The sequence below is a fragment of the Squalius cephalus genome, assembly GCF_949319135.1.
Source record: "Squalius cephalus genome assembly, chromosome: 23".
NCBI classification, from domain to species: Eukaryota; Metazoa; Chordata; class Actinopteri; order Cypriniformes; family Leuciscidae; genus Squalius; species Squalius cephalus.
Window position 1 is genome coordinate 11,140,753 of NC_137144.1, and position 20,624 is coordinate 11,161,376.

Below are 20,624 nucleotides of genomic sequence, written 5' to 3' on the forward strand. Positions count from 1 at the left end.
TATCGTATGCACTAATTATAATGGTCTGTTTTGAATTTTGAAGTGAGTATTGCATTCAAATGTTATATTAGTTTCAGGAATTTTGTTTCACTTACCATTAAATTATTAGATATAAATATTTATATCATACCATTATCCATTGGAAAAATATAATATGGGTTAGATATGGGTTAATTTACCAGAACATGCAAATGATTAAGTAGCCTACATTATTAGGCATTATTAAGCATTATGAATAGTTTTCTAATGCATTGTTATACATGCAGTCATCATAAAAAGTGTTACTGTTATCCAATTCTTTTTTTGTTCCATATTCATAAAACAGTAATGGGTTGGAAGAAATAAAACCCACTTAAATGCTGAAGTAGGACTGATTTAGATTTTTAAGGCTGTCCTTTATTTGGTATTATGATGAAGTGCTGGGGGCCTGCAGTGATGGCTTTTCATTCATGCCTTGATCCTGACAATTCACAATCATAACTCATGCTGGTTTACACATGGGCATCCTCCATTACCTGTGTTGCATTTCCTGTTTTCCAGCACTGGGGAACCATCTCATCACATCATCTTTACTCGTTATGATGTAAATGGCTGACAGCCTGGTATTATCCCCCAAATGAGCCATAAATTAACAGCAAAATGACTCACCCCATCCCCACCCCCCCACCATGATTAAATATTGTGTTGTGGCATAGGGAGCTGAGAGCTCTCCCCGAACCAAATAGTCACATTTATCATTTTTCCTCCCGCTGTCACTCTCCATCTCTGACATTGGGGCAATGTGATGGAATTCCTAGTAATTTTCCATCAGTGCCAAAGCTGTGAGTGGCACTATACGCTGCTGAATGGGGACTGAGGGTTGCTGGGATTGAAAGGTGAGATTGAAGATGGCCTCTGTTCCCTTTAGACTCCATGTCATTACCGCTGACCAGTCGCCCATTTCTATCTGGCCCTGATCTTCAGCCCTCTGTGAGTGGCAGTATGGCGAAACTGATGCTATTTTCAGGGCCAGCCAGTGATAATGTCACTCCACTTCAAAGAGCAAAGCTGTGCTGTCTCCCAGGAGATTTTGCTCAAAGATGAAATGATCAGAACAGCCATGACAAGGAGATGTACAATTATTGCTTGGCACCAACAAACAGCACTGGGAGAAAATGCAATAAAGTTTTTTTTTTTTCCTTGAGTGATTGTCAATAATGCAAATCATCTGCCCTGACCATTTGTGATTTCTTTTTTTTTTTAATTATTTTTTTATATTCTGCATATAAATTCACCCATTAGTAATCAGTTACTGTAGTTTAATGAGCACCTTGCATTGTGGTAAAATTTGCTCCGAATAATTGAACTAATTACTGTTTGCATAATTAAATTAACATTTAATCATGATTTTCGCTGCATATTTGTTTAAACCCAAAAGAGTAATCAGTGGCAATTACAAGATTCACGGCTACAGAAGCTTTTTTGTGCATCACATGGTATGATTGATTAATGCATTAGACCTCACTGAAATATAGCTGTCTTGGAAATGCTTCGCTCTTGACGCTTACTGAGACGCATTATGAATGCCTCTATGATAGCTAAGATCATAATATCAATTTCACACTATAATATCTATCTTTCTGCCTGCTTAGCTTTGTCATCTCCTTTTTAAAGTTATCAATCATTTTCCTTCCTCTCTTTCCTCTACCAGGTGCCTCCAATACGGGCCCCTACGTCTTTGTTGAAAGCCAGGGAGTTCCCTCACTGCGGCGCTCCCATTACAGCTGTTGTGTCTTATGGCTTTTTATTCCTATGTGAAGGTGAATAAGGCTCATGTAGGGATACAAGCCACTAAACACACAGTGATAAATCAGCTTGAAAGGACTTGTCTGTTAGTCCTTTTCTGAACAACAAATAAGTTAATCAAACAGCCAAACTTTATTTCCTGTTGTTTGTGATGTGCATTTGCTTAAACAGTAGAATATCTTATTTGGGTAATTATTGTGCATACATGATTATGGAATGATGTGCCATTGTTTTTGAGCAAAGTCAGTAATGTTTACTCTAATTCTGAATAACTGGGTTTTTTACTGTCTAGAGTTATTGTCAGTAGATCATAGTGTGGAGTTACTGGAGGGGATTTTTTTTTAAACGAATTAATAGATTTAGGAATAAAAATTTGCATAAAAACAGTGGGGTTCAAAAGTCAGACCATACTGACAAATTAGGATTCAAAATCTAATTTAAACTTGTGAAATAATCAAGGTTTAGGATTTTGAGATACTTTACAAAAAAAATGAGTGAAACAAATAAGCGAATTCGTGACATTTGAGATACTAAGATACTATTCTCAACGTTCTCAAATCATGCTGGATAACATGATCATAAGGTTTTACACAACAAACTTACGCAGTTAACATAAGCTTGAGTTTTTCACTCTAATTGTTATGCTTATGGTATCATTTGAAATGGAAAACAAGCCTTTTTACTAGTGGTCTTCGGTTTGGACCCCACTATCCACTTTATTTTTCAGGTAAGAGATTTGTTACACAATTCAATTGCTTTTGAAAACGTCATGTATTTGTCCGGATCAAAGCTGTCATTCTCCCTACTAAAAACAGGTTGTCAACCCTTGATGGCTCTATGATCTTCACATTTTCATTGTGAATGTCAATTTAAAGTGATCATTAAATGTGAATTCAAAGGATACAGTGCATTTCTTGACTGATTAAAAAAAACGTTGTACTCTCCTACTTCACACAGTTCATTCTTTCACATTGCATTGTGATAAGTTATAAGCACACTTTCATTTTGACAGATCCACAGCATGAAATAAGGAAACCACCAGAATGACAAAGAAACAAAAGACTTGATGCAAAAAAATTTAATAACCAAGTTTATATGATGCACTTTGATCCACTCATAAGCCTTTAGTAGGCTTTGTATTTTGCTTTCTTTTTTTTCTCTTCATCTTTTGCACATTATTAAAATAGAACTTTGACATTATGCATTGCACTGGAAATAATCAACCTACAATATTATACAATATAAGATACATATAAACATGACAAAGCACCTTTTGTTCTTGTAAATAGTAATTATTAAAGAACTGGGGGGACATATAGATGATCGCGTGGGGTTTGTGTATGGTAACATCAGTGCATGGGAAGAATTCTTAAGGGTTTCATGCGCAATAATAGCACCTGAGTTCATATTATAGATGAAATCAAACTAAATACAGTTTTGGAAAAGGCTTTTCCCTTGCCCTCCTCTGAACAGATCAAATTAGGACACAAATAAACCCTTTCTTTTTGATTGATCTTACACAGTATGTTTGTGTAATTTCCTCTAAAACTTAGTACCAGCAATGATTGAATGAGTGTAATTGCTACATGTTCCCTTCAGTTATAAGACATTGTGTTCACATTACACAAAATATAATAATAAAATAACATAGCACCAATTAGTGATGATACAAAAGCTAATACTAATGAGTGTCTCCGCAATACAGTAAAGTAAAAGAGTATGAAGGAGTAATTCTCTGAAGCATATAAAATAAAGCACATTGACATGATTCAGACTTAGGATGTCTTTTGGTCCTGTTGCTAGGAAAACATCTAAGACCATGTAATGTTAAAGTGTCATGCATTATTTGGAAAACAAATATTCTCAGTTCATTTTCAAGTAAATTCTTTCCCAAAAACCTTTACTTTGTTGCTGCTGAAATACAGTCTCTTAGAGATAATGCTCCACTATAAAATAGAGAAAATAAATTTGTAACCAACATATTCATCCTATATTCATACATTTTGTTGTTGGTCTTCACATATATGTAAATACACATTTACAAGAGGAATGCAATAAAGTGACTAAACAAGGAGTTAAATTATTTCACAGAGGAGGGCCATACAATCCAAGTATCATGAATACACTGCCTTAACTTAATCACATGCCTAGTGGATCACTTAATTACCTCCTCGTTAATAGCATTCATTTAATCCTTAATTGATTCAGAAGTGTCCTTCCTTAAAGGAATTTTAAAGCTAGTTAGTCTTTGGCCGAACAGCTGGCTGAGGAGGTTGTTCTGTGACTCTGCAGTACGGTATGAGTGAGTCTCTATGGATCTGACCCCTGGCTTGGACCGTGATTTGTTAAATGAATTGTTCATGGTGGAGATCCTGGAAGAAGGGGAATGGATGGGTCTCCTAGGAATGTTCTTTTTCCCTTTGCAATCTCCGGTGAAGTGACGTACAATCTCAACCTTTTTTGGTGAGAAACTATCTACAGAACCTTTCTTCAGGTGAAGGCCCAGATTAGATGACCCTATTTTATGCTTGGAGATTATTTTGTTACTGACTGTGTCATCCTTTACTGATGTAAGCACTGGATAGTCATTGGGAAGTTCATTTTTCCTTTGTCCATCAATATTTTCAAACCTGCTGGGTCTGAACTTCTTTTTAGCCCTTGGGTCAATCCCCAAATTTTCCCTTGCAGTTGGAGATTGCGTTCTCTGAGAGCTATGAGGTGTCTTAAGATCTTTCCTCTTCTTCTGTTGCCTGGTTGAATCCTTGTCTTCACATGTATTAGAGCTGTTGGTGTGATGTGCAGAATCAGTGGTACTAAGGTTATTTTCAAGACTTTGTTTCATAGTTTCCTCAGATTTGACCATAGTTATGTGCTTAGTCAGAGCAGTAGTCAGCTGTTCACTGTGATGAGTCTGAAAATCTTGTTTATTTTGATCGTGCTTCACAGATGCGAGTTCAAAGTCATTACAAGATGAGAGCCCTTGCATGCCTTGTTTTGGTAAATTTATGTCTGTTTGACCGCTCAATTGAATGGTGCATTGACTTGAGTGCCTTATTTCCCCTTGTTCACTTGCATTTTCAAGACTTAATGAAGTGTTTGTCTCCACCGTGTCTTCGTTAAGTTTGGTAATGCTCGAAATGTCAGTCTCGGAAACTAACAATGTTGTTGGAATGGTGCAGCAGTCATCTTCTATTTTAACATCACAAATCTCTGTCAGAGCTCCTTTGTCTGTTGCAATGACTTCCCTGTGCTCATCTGCTTGTATTTCATAAGATGGAGAAGGGCTTTCATTTTCTTCCTTCAGCTCTGTTGATGGAAGACTCTGTTCCACTGAATCTGTTTGCACTGTACACTCAATAATATCCCTGGCAGGGAAGTCCTCAGCCTCATCTTCAATTTTCACACTGGTATTGTTTGTTTGCGTTGAATGTTCCTCAGTACTGTTCTTTACAGTGTCATCTATGATGGGCAACACTGATTTGATGCCTTGCATATGTGACACTGTGATGTCTAAGCTGCTCTCAGTTGCTTTCCTTTTCTTGCTTGGTGGTGTGTCAGATTTATCATCTTTTGAATTAAAAGGCTTGCAAGGTCTCACAACTCCCTTGAACTTGAAGATCTTGTTCCCTCCAGTTAGGTGTTTCTCCATGTGACGATCAAATTGTTCCTTTTTTGAAAAAGTGTAGTTGCAGGTACTGCAGATGAACGACTTCTTGATTACATGCATGACATCAGCACAGAGTTCACAAGTATATAGTGTGGTGTGCTTTGAGTCTGGCTCATCTGTCTCGTCATGTTCATTTTTAAGGTGGTCTTTAAGCTCCTTTGCCTCTTGGTAGGATACTGGGCATTTGTGACAAAGATAAATCTTTTGCAAGCTGTGGACCACTAAATGGCGCTGGAGCTTGAAAGGCTTTGGAAACTGCTTGCCACAGTGGTGACAGTCCCTTGAAGGGTCCTTGCAGTTAGGATGCATCTCAGCATTTTTAGAAGAAGTCTCTGCTTTAGATAGAACCTCAAGCGTTGTCAGTGCGCAGTGCTTATTTCCTCCCCCAATACTCGTTTTAGTCTTCAGAATTGTGGAAGACTCCTCTGGAACCTTTGGCTCTTGTCCATTAACATCAAAAGATGTTCTTCTCTCTTCCTTAGATGATGGTTTAACATTGTCTCTTGCAGGTCTGCTGTGCCGATGCTGCATTATTGAAGATATGAAGTTCTTCACAGCATTTTCTTGCATGAAACACCCAGGCATGTCCAAGAGGGAACTCTGAGACTGCCCTCTTCGCGCAAACTGTGTGGCATGCTCACGCAAGTGTTCATTGTACATCCAGACATCTGAAATTTCTTTCAAACACATCCCACAGGTCCAAACACCTGCTTTGTTTTTGGCGTGTTTCTCCCTGAGATGGTCCCTAAGCTGTTCCCGGGAGGTAAACTTGCGCTGGACACACATATAGCAAGTTGGGGGAGGTGATGGATTGTGAGAGAGCTTGTGAAAGTCGAGCTCACCTAAGGTGAGAAACCATGTGAAACACACCTTGCATTTGTACTGCTTATCCTTTGGTTTGAGTCCAGGTTCTATGCGTTTCCTACACTTCCGCTCCATAGGTTTTTTGCAAGGTCTTACAGGGTCTGCAATTGTCGCAACCAAAGGCATATCTTTCTCAGGCTCAAAAAAGGGTACAGGAATCTGAATTGTAGTGTCATGGTTTGGTATCTCAATGCTTGGTGAACAAGAGTCATTTTCTTGAACACAGACTAGTTGGAGAGGGCAAGCTGTATCAGGAACCTCTGGTTTACAATCTTCCTGAGGAACTGATGACACTGTGTTTTCTGGCACAGCGCAATCATGTGAATCATCCTGGTGCTCTAAGGATTGTCTAATTGTGCCATCATTCTCACATAAGAATTCTTTAATGCCAGTTTCTGCATTTTCCTCGTAACCAGCCTGGTGATCCATTAGGCCATCTTTTGAATGACAAGCGTTCTCTGTAGAGCTGTTTACTAAGCTTTTGGGAGTCGCTGCATGCATGTTATCATTGTCGATTGATATGGTTTCATATTCACAAGGGTCATTTGTGCCGTTGGTGAACATATGTCCCAACTTGTTTTCTTTAGACTCTGCATACTTGTCAATAAAGGCACCAGTGGGAGGACAGTCTAAAACTAAACAGGACAGTTGTTTTTGCTTTTTGTTGCTTTTACCATAGACCCTTGCACATTTCTTTCTTTTCCTGTCATCATTTCTTGGGAATAACTGAGAAAAAGTATTTTCATCATCAAAGAAAGTCTTAAGATCAGGTCCCATTCCTAAAGTACCAGTAAGCATATGACTGTCTTCTGTGGGAGAAGAGGTGTTCTCACGCTTAATATCCACAGAAGAATCCCCAAGTGGATAGTGGATATCTTCTGTCAGAGCATATTTTGGGTTATCACAATACTTAACAACATCGTCAATGTCATCTGTGTCCCCTTTCTTATGCAAATTGGAAGTCTCTGTGGAAGAAATTGTTTCTTCCTTTTGCTCTTCAGTGCTGATAGTTACCATGCTCTTCTGTTCCTCCCTCACATTGACTTCATGATAGCTGTGACTGCTACCCGGAATCTGTTTTTCAGGTGACTTAGGAGAGTTTTGTTGCACCATTGAGGGGGAATCTAGAGATATAGCCTGCAACATATCTGTTTTAAGAGTACTGAGTATTTCATCTGAAAAAGTGTCTTGCTTTACCAATTTTGAAGAAAACATTTCACTGCGTGTGTCCATGTTATTGATACTGTTATTTGCCCTTTCATTAGCAAGAGTTGTCTGATCAGTATCACAACTTTCTGGGATCTTTGACATATCAGAATCACTTGCAATCCCTTCGAAGATCAAATGTGCATCTGTTTTCTGTCCTTGTCCATCTGAGATTTCATTTCTGTTTAAATGTGAGAGAACTGCTGGACCCATAACATCCATGTTATCTTTCAGTGCTTTTTCTGTTGGGTGTGACATATTATAAATGGGCTTAGACACTTGACTACTCATATTTACATTTTCAATAGGTGAAATCCCTTCAGTCTTTACTACATGCTTCATGGCTTTATGTCTTTTAAGTCCAGGATGTGTACGAAAGAACATTGCACATATTTCACACTGAAATTTTCCATGAATTGCATTCTGTGTACCACCCTTTTTAGGTGAGGATTTTGTCTCACTTGAACTTAGACTCTGTCCTTCATTTTGGACAGATGTGCATGCAAGACCCACAGATACTGCTTTTTCACAAGGTATCAGAGGTTTAGATGTCTCCTTAACATCTAACAATGACCTCTGCATTGCATCATGCTCATTGGTGATCATCTGATTGTCCATCTTCTCAGAATCTACTTTCTTCAGAAGTGTGAGTTGCAGATCCATGTAATCAACAGTTTCACGTGGAACATGAGTACCATTAACATGAGCACCATTCATGTAACTCTGGTTAAGGTTTGAGACTTGTTCAGAGTGAATTGTAGTGACATCCTCAACATAATTACTGCAGGAAGCTGATACATTTGAATATTTAATATCATTTTGGATGTTTTCATTTATAGAGTTTTTGGCTATTTCAAGTCCAATCAGGTGGCCCTGGATATTTGGCTCTGGTTCATTTGCATTATACGGTAGGCTCGATGACAAAGGTTTATCAAGAGAGAAAGCACAGGCATTGAGGATGTAATTGTCTGTGGAGTTTGATTTTACATCAGACTGGTCATTTCCTTTGTTTAAACTTTTAGAGGTGAAGTTGTAGTCATTGAAGCATGTTTCACTGTAATTCAGGGGGCTGAGTTTCAAATCATATAGTGCACCTGTATCCTGAGAGCCATCCAATGGCCTAGAATGCAGAGAAGTCTCACCAAAAATTTGTTTTGAGATTATGTCCTCCACAGCACAGCTAGAAATTTTACTCTCTGTGATTTGTACTAAATCCTGATGGGGAACAAATGAATTATCTAATTCTGGTGTTGCGGAATCAGAAGTATCTACTGACCCGCCAATATTTTTGTGATCTGAGTTTTTGTCTTCCAGGTCTTGTCCATTTTTGCTCAGTACAGGGGTAACTGTGCCTGGTAGTGAACCATTATCTCTCAGTTCACAAGGGCTTTGGATAGAGTTGTGAGAAAACTGTGGTGCTTGAGTCACAGTATAAAGTTGAGGACTTTGCTCAATGTTCTTCTGTTGATTCTCTTCACATTCTAATTGCACAGGAAATGTCATATCAGGCATGGCTCTCTCCACACTCTCTGTACAGTCATGTTCATCTTGAACTACAGGACGATGTTTAGGAGAAACCACCCTTTGCCTATTATTTAATTGTGATTGGGTTGACAAAGTGGCTTGACAAAGAGGAGACTTGATGTTTGAAAGGGGTGGTTGGACATTTATATGAGAGGGACAGTCTGTTGCTCCACCTGTTTTGTCAGATGCCTGCCTGTTGCCTTTAGAAATTAGTTCTGGCTTCGCAATTAGAGCTGAATCTTCATCACATTTCTGTGTTTTTTCAGCACACAGCATGTTTTTGTCTTTTGGTATGGCTGGGGATGTTGAAAAGTGTGATATTTTGGAGAAGTCTGGACTATTGGTAATATACAGTGAGTCTTTTAAGTCAAACTGTGCATCACACTCAGCATTCTCGGTTTGGCTGACAGATGACTCACGCTTGTGTTCATATCTAGAGACTGAAGACTTCACTGAGTCAATTTCATTTGAGTTCACACAGCATTCAGTTTGTGGACTCGTAAAGGAGCTCTCAGCAAGCTGTTGTTCATTAGCTACTAAATCTTCATTATGAAGTGTGTCATTACTACTCTCATTTAGGCTGGCTTTTGTTTCATTTTCTGACTCTGAAATGCCACTGGTTTTCTCTTCTTGTTTATCTGAAAATGCAGTTGTCTCCACTGAGAACTTTGTGAGCTCTGCTTCTGTGTTTCTAAATTCTACATATTCAGACTCAATGTGTTCTGAGTATTCATTGTCTTGTTTTTCATGTTCCTCAGGAACCACACACTCTTGATTAGGAGATGACTGAGGTGATGTAAAACCTGAAGACAAAGAATCTGAGATTACTTCCAGGCTCTTCATCAGATTTTCTGTGTAGATTTCATGTTCAAGCATCTCTTCTGACTTGTCCAAGCACTCATTATTTTCTGTTTTGTCTTCTTGGTGCAGAGGTGAACTGTTTTCTGTGTTCAAATCAGTGAGCCCCATGCTGCCCTTTATATCCAAATGTTCATGTCCTGAATCAGTTGGTGTGTTGATAGTAGATGAATGTGTTGGTGTATGAAGACCTTGCTGTCCACACATCAATCCAAATGAGAGTGGACTAGACCATGGTAAGTCAGGTTCTGAGAACAGTGCTGAATTTGAGTCTACTGGTCTGGCAATATCCAGGTTCTCTGAGGAACAGTTTATCTGTAAGCTACTGCCCTCATCTTCACTTTCAGGGTCAAGTCTCAGTGGAGAGAATTTGCTCATAGTAAGCTGTTTTGTTAGCTCACTGTCTAATGGTGGAGGACTGCTGAGCTTGGCTGTTTGCAGCTGACTCTCAAGCTCTGTAACAATTCTTTTTATTTCCAGATCATCAACTGACACGCTGTTGAGATTAGGAGTGTAGTCTGTTAATTTCTCTGACAAAGCAAATGGGACATAGTTAAAATTGGTCTTATTCTCATTTGAGTCAGAGTCCTCTTTGTACTGAGAAATCTCATCTGGTAGTACAGGACTAACATTAACCATCAGATTCCAGTCTCTCTGTTCTAAGAATGGTGAGAATGACGACTCAAAAAGTTCCTTCTTATCTGTTGTGGTTTCCAGAGGACTGAAGCTCTCTTTGGCAAGCTGAATATCTGGATAAAGATTGTTCTCAAAACCTCCTACAGAAAGGTCGCCAAACATTGACGTTGTGTCAAAAGAAAGAGGTGATTTTATAAGACTTTGATCATGTTCCGAAGGATAGGGAATGAGACATTGCACATCCTTTTGAGCTGCATCGTGGACTTTTGAAGGTGATAAGCAGACTTTGTCCACAAGTGAAGTGCAAAAAGGTGGGGGTTCAGAGAATAGATAATTTGAGCTTCTGTTGGCTTCTTCACTTGATGTGTTGTTATTGATGGCTTTCTCAAAAATGGGTGCTGAAAATTCAGAACTGTTTGTTCTCTTGTGGGATTTACCCTTTGATGCAACAGCATCTTTTGTAAAAACATGGCTAGAATCTCTATTGTTTGTCGTTTCCATTGGACTCAGTGTTATGCCAGACCCTCTTGGTGATGTGATATTTTTTGGGCAATCTTTTTTGAATGGCTCTTCCGTGGTTGCAAGAATTCCTGCCTCAAAACCATAGTGGTCCCCTTTTCCCTCTATTTCCACTCTGGTGGTTTTGAATCTTGCGAGGCTGACAGTACTTTTAGTCATTGTACGCTCAGATGCAGTCTCTTCAGTCTTACAGATAATGCTTGAACATTTTGAAGTAGTGAATTGATCCTTGTGCTCAGTGAGTAGTATCTTATCAGTGCTGTACCTTTTGGTATTTTTTGTGAAGGTCAAAGCAAGTGATGTGCTAGACTCTTTCCGTATCCTTGGTGGGGATTCCTTGTACACATTCTGCTCAAGTGTGTCTTGATCTTTCCTCTGTACTTCTGTTCTTTTCTCAGAGTCTGAATCTGTATGATCAATACTTTTTGGGCTGCCAATACTATCGCTACAAATACTTATTGATGTGCTGAGTTCACTGCTTGTGGAAGACCTACTGCTCCGTCTTCGTAGCCTTTTGTGACCAGGATTGTCTTTCATCAAGGATGGAGAGACGTCAAAATCTTTCTTGGCATCAAAGGACTCATTTTTGTTTTGTTTCCATGAACTTTCCCGGCTCTTGTCAGCACAAATCCTCCCCTTACACTCTTTAGTGTATGTGTACTTGCAGCGAATGCTCTGGCTGAGACGTCCCTGACTGGCTATCTTTACAGGCTCACAGTCGTCATCTGAGTCAGAAACGTAATCATATTCCCTGAAAGTAGGGTTCTGCACTGCGGGAGTCACTCTCTCCATCACAAGTGAAAACTGCATGTTTTTAGTGCCCTTTACATGGAGTTTATGCAACTTGTTCTTTTGTTGAACAATTTTGTGAATAAGCTCTTTACTCCAGCTTCCACCACCTGTCCTTTTCCTTTTTCCTTCTGTTGCTATTGGTTTCTGAGCCGTTGGACTTTTGTTACCACAGGTGGATCTGGGACATGTTGTTTTAACTAAAGCTGTGCTGCTTTGCAGGCTTTTAAGCCCACATCTTGTAGAAAAATTGCTTGATAAAAGAAACTTAGAACTGTAATCATTTTTGTGTTCTGTTTGTTCTGACTTTCTTGCTTCCCACTCCATTTGTGTGCAATTTGACTCCTGTGACTGTGACTCTGTTGGAGAGGATTCTGCTTTAAGGCCTTCCTTTTGTATCAACTCATGTTGGTTTTCTTTGTAAGGGATATCTGTGTGTTTGCTGTCTAAACTAAGGCTGTCTAAGTCTGAGTCAAAAGGATATTTGCAGTGAGCTTGAGATCTCTCACTAGATGTTGATTCATTGTTAGTTCTACCTTCAAATATTGTGGAGTCTTTGGTAGTCAAAGCCTGTCTTGTTGATGTACATTTAGTAGTGGTGAGGTCATCATCAACAAATGCATCAATAAAGCTGCTATCAATTTCTGCGTTGTCTGACTGATAGCCTAGTCCATTCAAAGCCTCTGTGATAAGGCTATCCAATTTGGGATCCTCCATTTCTAAATCTGGCAAGGGTGCAGATGGTAGCATCAGTTTCATTGAATCATCTTTTATATCTCCTTTGGTTTCATTATCTGGCACTATTTCCCCATTCTTGTTCAGTCCAAGCAGAGACAGATGCAAATCTGAAGAACTTCGCAAAATTGCATAACTGGATCCAGATGACATGGCTTTTGTGTGGTCCGTCTGAAACTTCCTTATTTCTTCCACTTTTGGCACATCTTTTAAGTCATTTTGTGCAAATGTATGCTGTCCACAGTATTGCTTATGGTCAAAAAAAGAGACAAGGTTATTAAAATTTTGATCACATTGCTTGCATGTCAGAAGCACATCCAGTTGATCAAGGTTTGCTGAGACTAATGATGTGGCGAGTTGATGGGCAGAGTATGGAGGTGGGGGATGGTTTTCTGTTCTGTAGGTCTCCAAACAACCTTTTCCATTGTCCATGTTGGACTTTGAATGCCTGTTATGTGGCATGAAACTTGCCGTGTTTTCTTTGGCTCGCTCTTGTTTATAGTGCAAGTCTCTGGAAGCTTCTGAATGGTAGAGATGCTGGTTAGTGTTCATGTTATTAGATGATATCAATACTTTATCCTGTTGCTGCTGAAAAAACTGAGGGGACAGAACCTTTGAAATTTGGCTGTCATCAGAGTTACTGTTGACAGAGTTTGTAGAGGCTGGGGAGAGTGATGAACATGTACTGCTAGATGCTGGATTTTGAGTGGGTGAACGTGAAGGAGAGTCATATGGTGACACCATCTTCAGCCCTAAGGGTGCTACATGTAATGGATGGTAGCTACAGTTTCTTGATGTCACTGGCACTGGGTGATTAATACCAAAGTATAATGACTTATTCTTGGCATCACCCACCTGGCCTTGATTTGTATCCACCTTATTTGTGAAATGACTGGGTGGAATTGTGTTGCAGCCTTGCTTGACACTGTCCTGCTTTTGGTTTGAGAAGCCATCATTTTTATTTTTGTTGAGAAAATTGTTAGAATCTTTATGGTTGATGTTTTTGTGTGGCTTATTGTCATCTTGCCAATCTGATGGGCCTATCAAAAAAGTAAGCTGCTGATTGCTCAACTGCCTGGAGAGATCAATCCTATTTTGGTTTGGCATTGCAGTTGTGAAGCGTATCTGCTGCCAAGGCATACGGCCATTGATGCCAGTGTTTTGTCTTTGTTCTGGTGCAGTTTGGTACTGAAAGGGGTAAGGCGTGGAGGTCTGGTCTATGAGTGGTGGTGGAAAGGTTTTGTTTGTGCCTTCCCATGGGTGTGATACCCTGCCGTGGTGTTTACTGGCACTTTTGTCAAGAGGCCCTGGGCTGATGTGAATACCATTATGTGGGGGGCTAATTACGTGTACTTGTGAACTTGAACCTTGTGCAATATTTCTAATATGATGAACACTGCCTTGAATAAGAACTCTCTGGCTGGGAGTGCCATTTTTCAGATGGCAGCCTCTCTTGCCCTCTACTGTGAAACCTGTGTCCCTGCTGTCTATTGGACTAAAAGACTCTGATTTATCTGAAACACTCTTACTCTGCTCTGTTTGCCGAGTACTTGATGCTGAGCTCTCGTCATTGCTGGGAACAGAAGATGACATACCATGTGGCGTCTGCATGTACTGGGGTGGTTTATGGTGTAACTGGTATGACTGCCTGTCCTCTACCTGGTCATTACCAAACTGTGCACTAGTTTGCATGGCCTCATGGCCCTCTGAAGAGGACGGAAAGGAGAATGAATTATGGGAAACCTGGTTAGAGACAAGAGAAATATCATTGTAATCTTGAGACGGTGTATTCCGATCACTGGGAAAGGAATCAGAGGCTGACTCCTCTAACAATGGGTATCCATACTGAAATGGCACAGGCATAAAATTTCCATTGGTCTTGTTCAAGTCCACAAGGTTGTTTGGCTTTTGTGAAGTAAGGGAAAAATTTGTGTTTCTGAAAGTCCTATCTGGAGACTGCCACGTGTCTGTTTTACTCAGCTGAAAGTCAGGGAATAAAGTTTCATTGGCAGGTTGTGTACTGTTGCTCTCGATTGGGCTGGGCTTCTTTTGCGGAGTAGATGGTGGATTCTGGTGAGCAGGTCCTCCAGAGGTGGCACCAACAGCCTGTGAGGTAAAACTTTGGGAAGTAAGGTTAGGTGAGCCCTCATGGAAGCACCTGAACTGTAGTTCTTCCTGCTGCAGTTCGGCCTCTCGCTCTGGAATACTTGGCACATGGAAGCGGTAGCTGCCTGAGACAGGACCTCTGTTGGACTCAAGCTTCTTTGGAAGTGAGACTTTCTGCTGGGGATAGGCTATCCCAATTGTGGGATTTGAACGTGGGTTAGTAATACTCAATCTGTACAACTGCTGTGGGTTGCCACGCTCTTTCCCCGGCTTTCTACTCTTGTCTTTATTGCGACTCTTTCCACTTGGCGACTGAGGGCTGTCCTTGCCGCTGGGCCATGTCCTGTTGCTATTGAATGAATGATTCTGCAGTGACTTAAAATCAATCTTTCCAGCCTGCTGTGGGCGAATTACAGCCTCACGTTGCTGCGTGTTGTCCCTCTCTTTTTCTGAAAACTTAGCAATATTGTTCACAGCCTGTGGCTCCAGACTCACATTTTGAAAGTGCTCAGGGGACTCTATTAAGCTTTTGTGCTCCACAGCCCCCTTATCCTGTTTTTTGGACTCATTATCCAGCTCTTTGGCAGCCAAGGACTGTTTAGTCTCTTCAGTCATGATGCCAATGTGGCTAGTTCAGCACGCTGGTCCTTATCTGCACAGGCTGTGACATGGACACATTGTGTTTCAGTCAGAATCAATAGACCGGCAGGAACAGAAGCTTGATGTACAGGATTATTTCCTCTCTCTTATTTCTTCATTTCCCCGATGATGGAATGTTCATGTCATTTTTGTGATCTGAAAATAGAAGAGAAAGGATAAGAAAATGTTATTCTCACTTTAATTTTCACATTAGGTAATATTGCTTTACAAATATGTAATACACGTAATGCTACAGAGAAATAATGTTATATTAACAAAAGTACTATACAATTCAATCATTATAATTGTGAACTGTAATTGGATTTGAATGCAGAAATTTCACTCAGGTGGTAAAATGTTTATTTTGTAGCATTGGGATATAAACTGTGACAAGCAATTCCACTTCTCACCTGAAGAGGGCAGAATTGCATCAGTTTTTGCATATACTGCAGGTCTACATCTCATTCACATAAATCAACAAGAATTGCCATTTAAAAACATGAAACTGTAAACAAAATGTACTGCACTAGATACTACTTCATAAAAGATTCAGTTAAAATACTTTTAATTGTGTATGACCTTCTTTGGGTGCTCCAGACATTGCTTATATTCAGGTTTACTTTGGCTAAGAGTGTTTTGGTAGTGGCCAGACTATAAGCAGCTGAGAGTTTGGCAGAAAATTGTAATTTCTCTGCTCGGAAAATCTGTGCATACGGTGATTTTCAACTGCGCACTTTCAGCAGCTGACACTATAAAAAAAAAAAAAAAAGTTAGAAGTCCAGGGAGACTAGAAGTGCTTTTTGCTTTAAGACCATTTGGGGATGGAGGAATAGATAATCACAGGTCAATACTTTGCTTTCTTTCCCACGGTTAAACATATCCACAATAGTAAAAGTAGTCAAAAATAAGATCACACATATGGCAATTGAGGAAAGTATGACTTTTTGCAGTTTATTTTTTATTGGATTAGATAATCAGGTCAATACTTGGCTTTCTTTCCTTCGGTTAAACATATCCACAAAAGTAAAAGTAGTCAAAAATAAGATCACAGATATGGCAATTGAGGAAAGTATGACTTTTTGCAGTTTAATTTTTATTGGATTTTTTTTCTTCTGTAATGTCCTAGAGGCAACAAATTCTGAAATAAAACCCACAACATGATTGTTTGATTCTTTTCCCTGTGCACCCAGCATTCATAATTGCATGGTACAGGCTAGGGATGTCACGGTGAGGAAATTTTCACACCGGTATATCGTATGTTAAATCACTTTTCACTTTCGCTGTTGAATTTGCAATCATGCCTACTCTGCCCACGCCTATAACTTGTGGACATCAGGGAGCCGCTATCTATATGCGGGGTATTGAAACGCATTTGAATGCACACTTGCTTTTCACATTTTACAAGATGTCAATGATGCTCTGCAGCTCGTGCTGATAAGTAAGTGCACAAGTGCACTGCTGTATGCAATTCAGAGATGGTTTGTACGAACATTTGCATGTGACAAAAAAGGCTTTAGGGAACTGTGTAATCCATCTTGACATCTATTTACTTCCATCATCTTAGATGTCAGTACATTACCTTTAGCATCTCACACAGAGTTTTTCCACAATCACTGTTTTTACTGTCAAATTGAATATGCTCTGTATATGCAGTGCAATCAGCTTGTGTTTCCTTGACATGGCCACAGGCTACAGAGCTGGACTCATCTCTCATTAAAATGGCCAGAATTGTGCATGCATATATATATATATATGCATGCACATACCCGCACACACCACACTTATTGACTCCCAAGAGCAACTGATCTTAGTATCCCGTTGGCAGAGAGACCTGGAAATGACAGACCATGTAAACCAGTCAATCTCCACTGATTCACCACTGAGAAAGGACATTTAGAGAAGGTTGCTCTTGTCTAAGCATGTCAGTCTCTGATGTTGCATAAATAATAAGCCAATTTAAGAATATTGAAGATGGTAAAGGAGTGAAGCTTGTAACAAACACCTAATGTTACATACTGTTCATGACATGAATGTTGATGTGCCAAGATGACGACTTCTATGGTTTATGTTATTTTATGCATGCTGTTCTTCTTTTCTTTTCCTGTTTTATACTCGCTCTTTTACATGTATGTGAGGAGTGTGCAAACCATCTATAAAGACTCATGGGGCTACCAATTTATTTGCTTCTGGTTTTCCTTCTCGCCTCTTGTTGCCTATTTCATCTGGGCAGACTTCAAACCCTCTGAAAGAAGTCACAAGCTGTCCCAATAAGCACCTGCAAATTTTTTGAAACAACTGGAACTGTGACTATTCTGTGATTTTGGCTGCTTCAGGACTATCCTTACCTTATGCACCAGAAAACTTGAGGCTTAATAGCTCAAAATTAACATACCTGTTTCTTTCTTTTTTCTTTGCTCAAGAAAGGATTAATGTCCGTCTTAATATTTCAAGCAGTAACTTAGCTGAACTCAAGGTTGATTTTGGAAGGAATGCATTTTAGGATTCAGCTAAATTCTGATCTGATCTTATCTAAACTCTGAAAATTATAGAATCAGTTCAAAACCTTGTTTCAGATGTGTTTTGTGACAGTGCATCAAGGTAAAGTAAAAAAAAAACAACAGTTGAAAGAATGATTCTCTGAACTATGCATATGACCTATTCCTTTAAGGCTGCTGTTAAGCTCAACAGCTACGTTTTCTTCAGTGAATCACTCTGCATTCAGTGTCACGCTTCTCAAAGGCTTTATCTCTTCCATCCTGTCGTCCACCTGGCTCAGGTATTTAGCAGGTTGGTCTGGAGTCCAAGCCCTGCCTGGGTTTGGATAGGACTGTGAAAAGTCACATCCCCCCTTCAGCTCCTGTCATAGTCAAAGCTAGTGTGTCTGTTCGTTTCCCTGCAGCCTGAGGGATGACTCAACTCCACTCAACTGCTGGGAGCACCCTGCAGAGGCTAAGCTTGATCTGGCCGGGAGCCATACATCACGTCTCCCTTGGTGTTTGCCCAGGCCGGCCAGCCCCCTGGAACGGCCACAGAGGGAAACACAAGCTGACTGTGACAACAAAGACCACAGTTGCAGGAATCGCAGGGGCCTACTAGAAGTATCACCAAAGCCAGAGCTGTCAGCGTACAAAGAATGCAGGGTCATTTATATCCTCACAACTGTTAGTTTGACTTCCCAACTCTATCTCCATTATTCCTGTAGGCAGTCTTCACCACACGCAGACCATGGATTAATGCCCTTATCCATATGCTATTTAAAGTGCATATTTAGTGACACTTTATCTCTCTGGTTAGCCAACTTTTTTTTTTTACTCATGAAGGATTAAAGTTTATGAGAACTTGGCCAGGAAAATAAAGTGTGCCCATCACACATTTCATTACAAACTATGACTTGATATGAAATCCCGTGAGAGTTGTCTGAAAATGGCTCCATAAAACAGCATTTTAGGCACTTTTATAAGTCAATTAAGGCAAGCTTGTGTGTTCCACAGCCCTGGTGTCAAATCAGCCTGCCCACACACTACCGAAAGCTCCATATGGTTGAATCACATGCAGCTCAGGGCAGAGGGAGGGTTCATTTTTGTTTGTGCATCAAATTATATGCATAAATATTTCTTGGCACGTGAACACAATCTCAAATATTAACATTTTAGTGTGCCTTAGCTAAACAGGTTAAATGTCTGTGAGAGGACCTTAATTTCCTGGGATATCTTTTTTCCTCCCATGCAGGATATACTGGTCCGAGCCACAATAAAACACTCCATTTACACCTCTGAGAAAATATCCTGTCAGTTATCATCTCCAATTAAACCTCCATTAGTTCTCTTCTGTCTTTTTCCCCTGGCGATCCTTCTATTTATTACGGCATATGGCGCCCAAGCAATTACCTGTCCATTGCTTCAACGTAAATTAATTATAAATCATATTTATAACCTTCAAGTGTGAACTCCAGGGACCTGGAATGATTTGTTTGTTACTAATGGTATTGATTTTACTCCTGTGTGTAACTTAAGACTAAATTCTGATAAATGTACACATGATTCACACCTGATTGCACCCTGATTTCCTAGCCAGCACTTATGAACAATATGTTACAGGAAGCCAAAACTATCATTTCCTTTCCACTGAGAAGGAAAACACTGGCTTTAGCTAAAGTCTCACACAAAAGACAAAGACATGTTTAACAAAATTAAAAGCTTGTAATAACAACGTCCATCTTTTATGCTGTCACACAATCACATTCTTGACTTATTTCCGCACATAAGTACCTCCACACACACTCCATTCCAAAACCTGGTGTGCTGCCTACATAGACAGGTTTGACTGATTTGAAATGCTCTAAAAAGGTAGGAAATCTGTGCATCATACTTGACATAAATGGCTCTCTTCACGTGAAGCACGATACACTCTGATCAACACTAATATGCTAATGATGCAGCACTTTAATAATTCAGCATGTCATTTCTTTCACTGAGTTCTGTGCACTGCATTATGGGATTGCTTTTATTCTGTGAAGGATATATGAGTGAATTTGATCAGGTGGTTGTGGCTACCTTCTGAAACAGCTTTTACAGTGGGATTGTGCCCATGATGCCTTAAAATGCCCTATATATAGGTAGCTCCTTGGTTTTGGATCAGAGCCATACACTCTAAGTATGTCTTTGCCATTTACAGGGAGCTCTTCATGGGTTCAACTGGCATTTGTAGGAATGGTGAGCAAGATTCCAGACAAAGCTCCAAAAACAAAGAAGGGTCCATCTGGGACAGCTCTGTTAAAGATGGCACATCCTCTAGATCCCTGCACCTTTAAACACAAAGGCTCCTTGTATCTCCCTGTAAGCCAATAAGGAGTGTTGGTTGGCCTCCCTGACACTGTTGGCTTTTTCCAGATGCTCACTGTGGCAAAAGATCTTCTCAAAGACAAGAGAAGGGGAGAGACAAAGACAACAGAAAGAGAGAATCTGAAGGGCTTGGAGGATTATGATAGACCAGCATGGGATAATGGGACTGCCTCTCTTCTCTCAGGTAGCAGTTAAATCGCTTTAAAGGGCATATTGCAGGTTAAGAGCACCCAGTGAGTCAATGTATTGAAAAATAATGTAGGAACTAGATTTAAATATAAATATATACTTATAAAACGCTATTAAGGCTTCTAGAGTCGTTTTTGTGAGAATTTTACTTCCGCATCTGAAAACTGCCAGAGAAAGAGGAACACAAACATTAAAGTGGTTTTGTACAGACTGAAAATGAATTATAGAACTATTTATGATAATAATAAGTTTCGTCTGCAGACTAA

General features: G+C 39.8%; 1 protein-coding gene across 5 annotated transcripts in view; it reads right to left on the reverse strand.

Annotated features, from left to right (window-relative positions):
- Positions 1-2,852: 2,852 nt before the first annotated feature.
- Positions 2,853-20,624, reverse strand: part of znf469 (zinc finger protein 469) — a 310,850-nt gene continuing 293,078 nt past the window's right edge. For all 5 annotated transcript variants that reach the window (XM_079859986.1, XM_079859984.1, XM_079859988.1 and 2 more), the window contains one exon: positions 2,853-15,484. In XM_079859986.1, the coding sequence (XP_079716112.1) occupies positions 3,974-15,304 (11,331 nt within the window). In that variant the 5' untranslated portion in view covers positions 15,305-15,484 and the 3' untranslated portion in view covers positions 2,853-3,973. The remainder of the gene's footprint in view (positions 15,485-20,624) is intronic.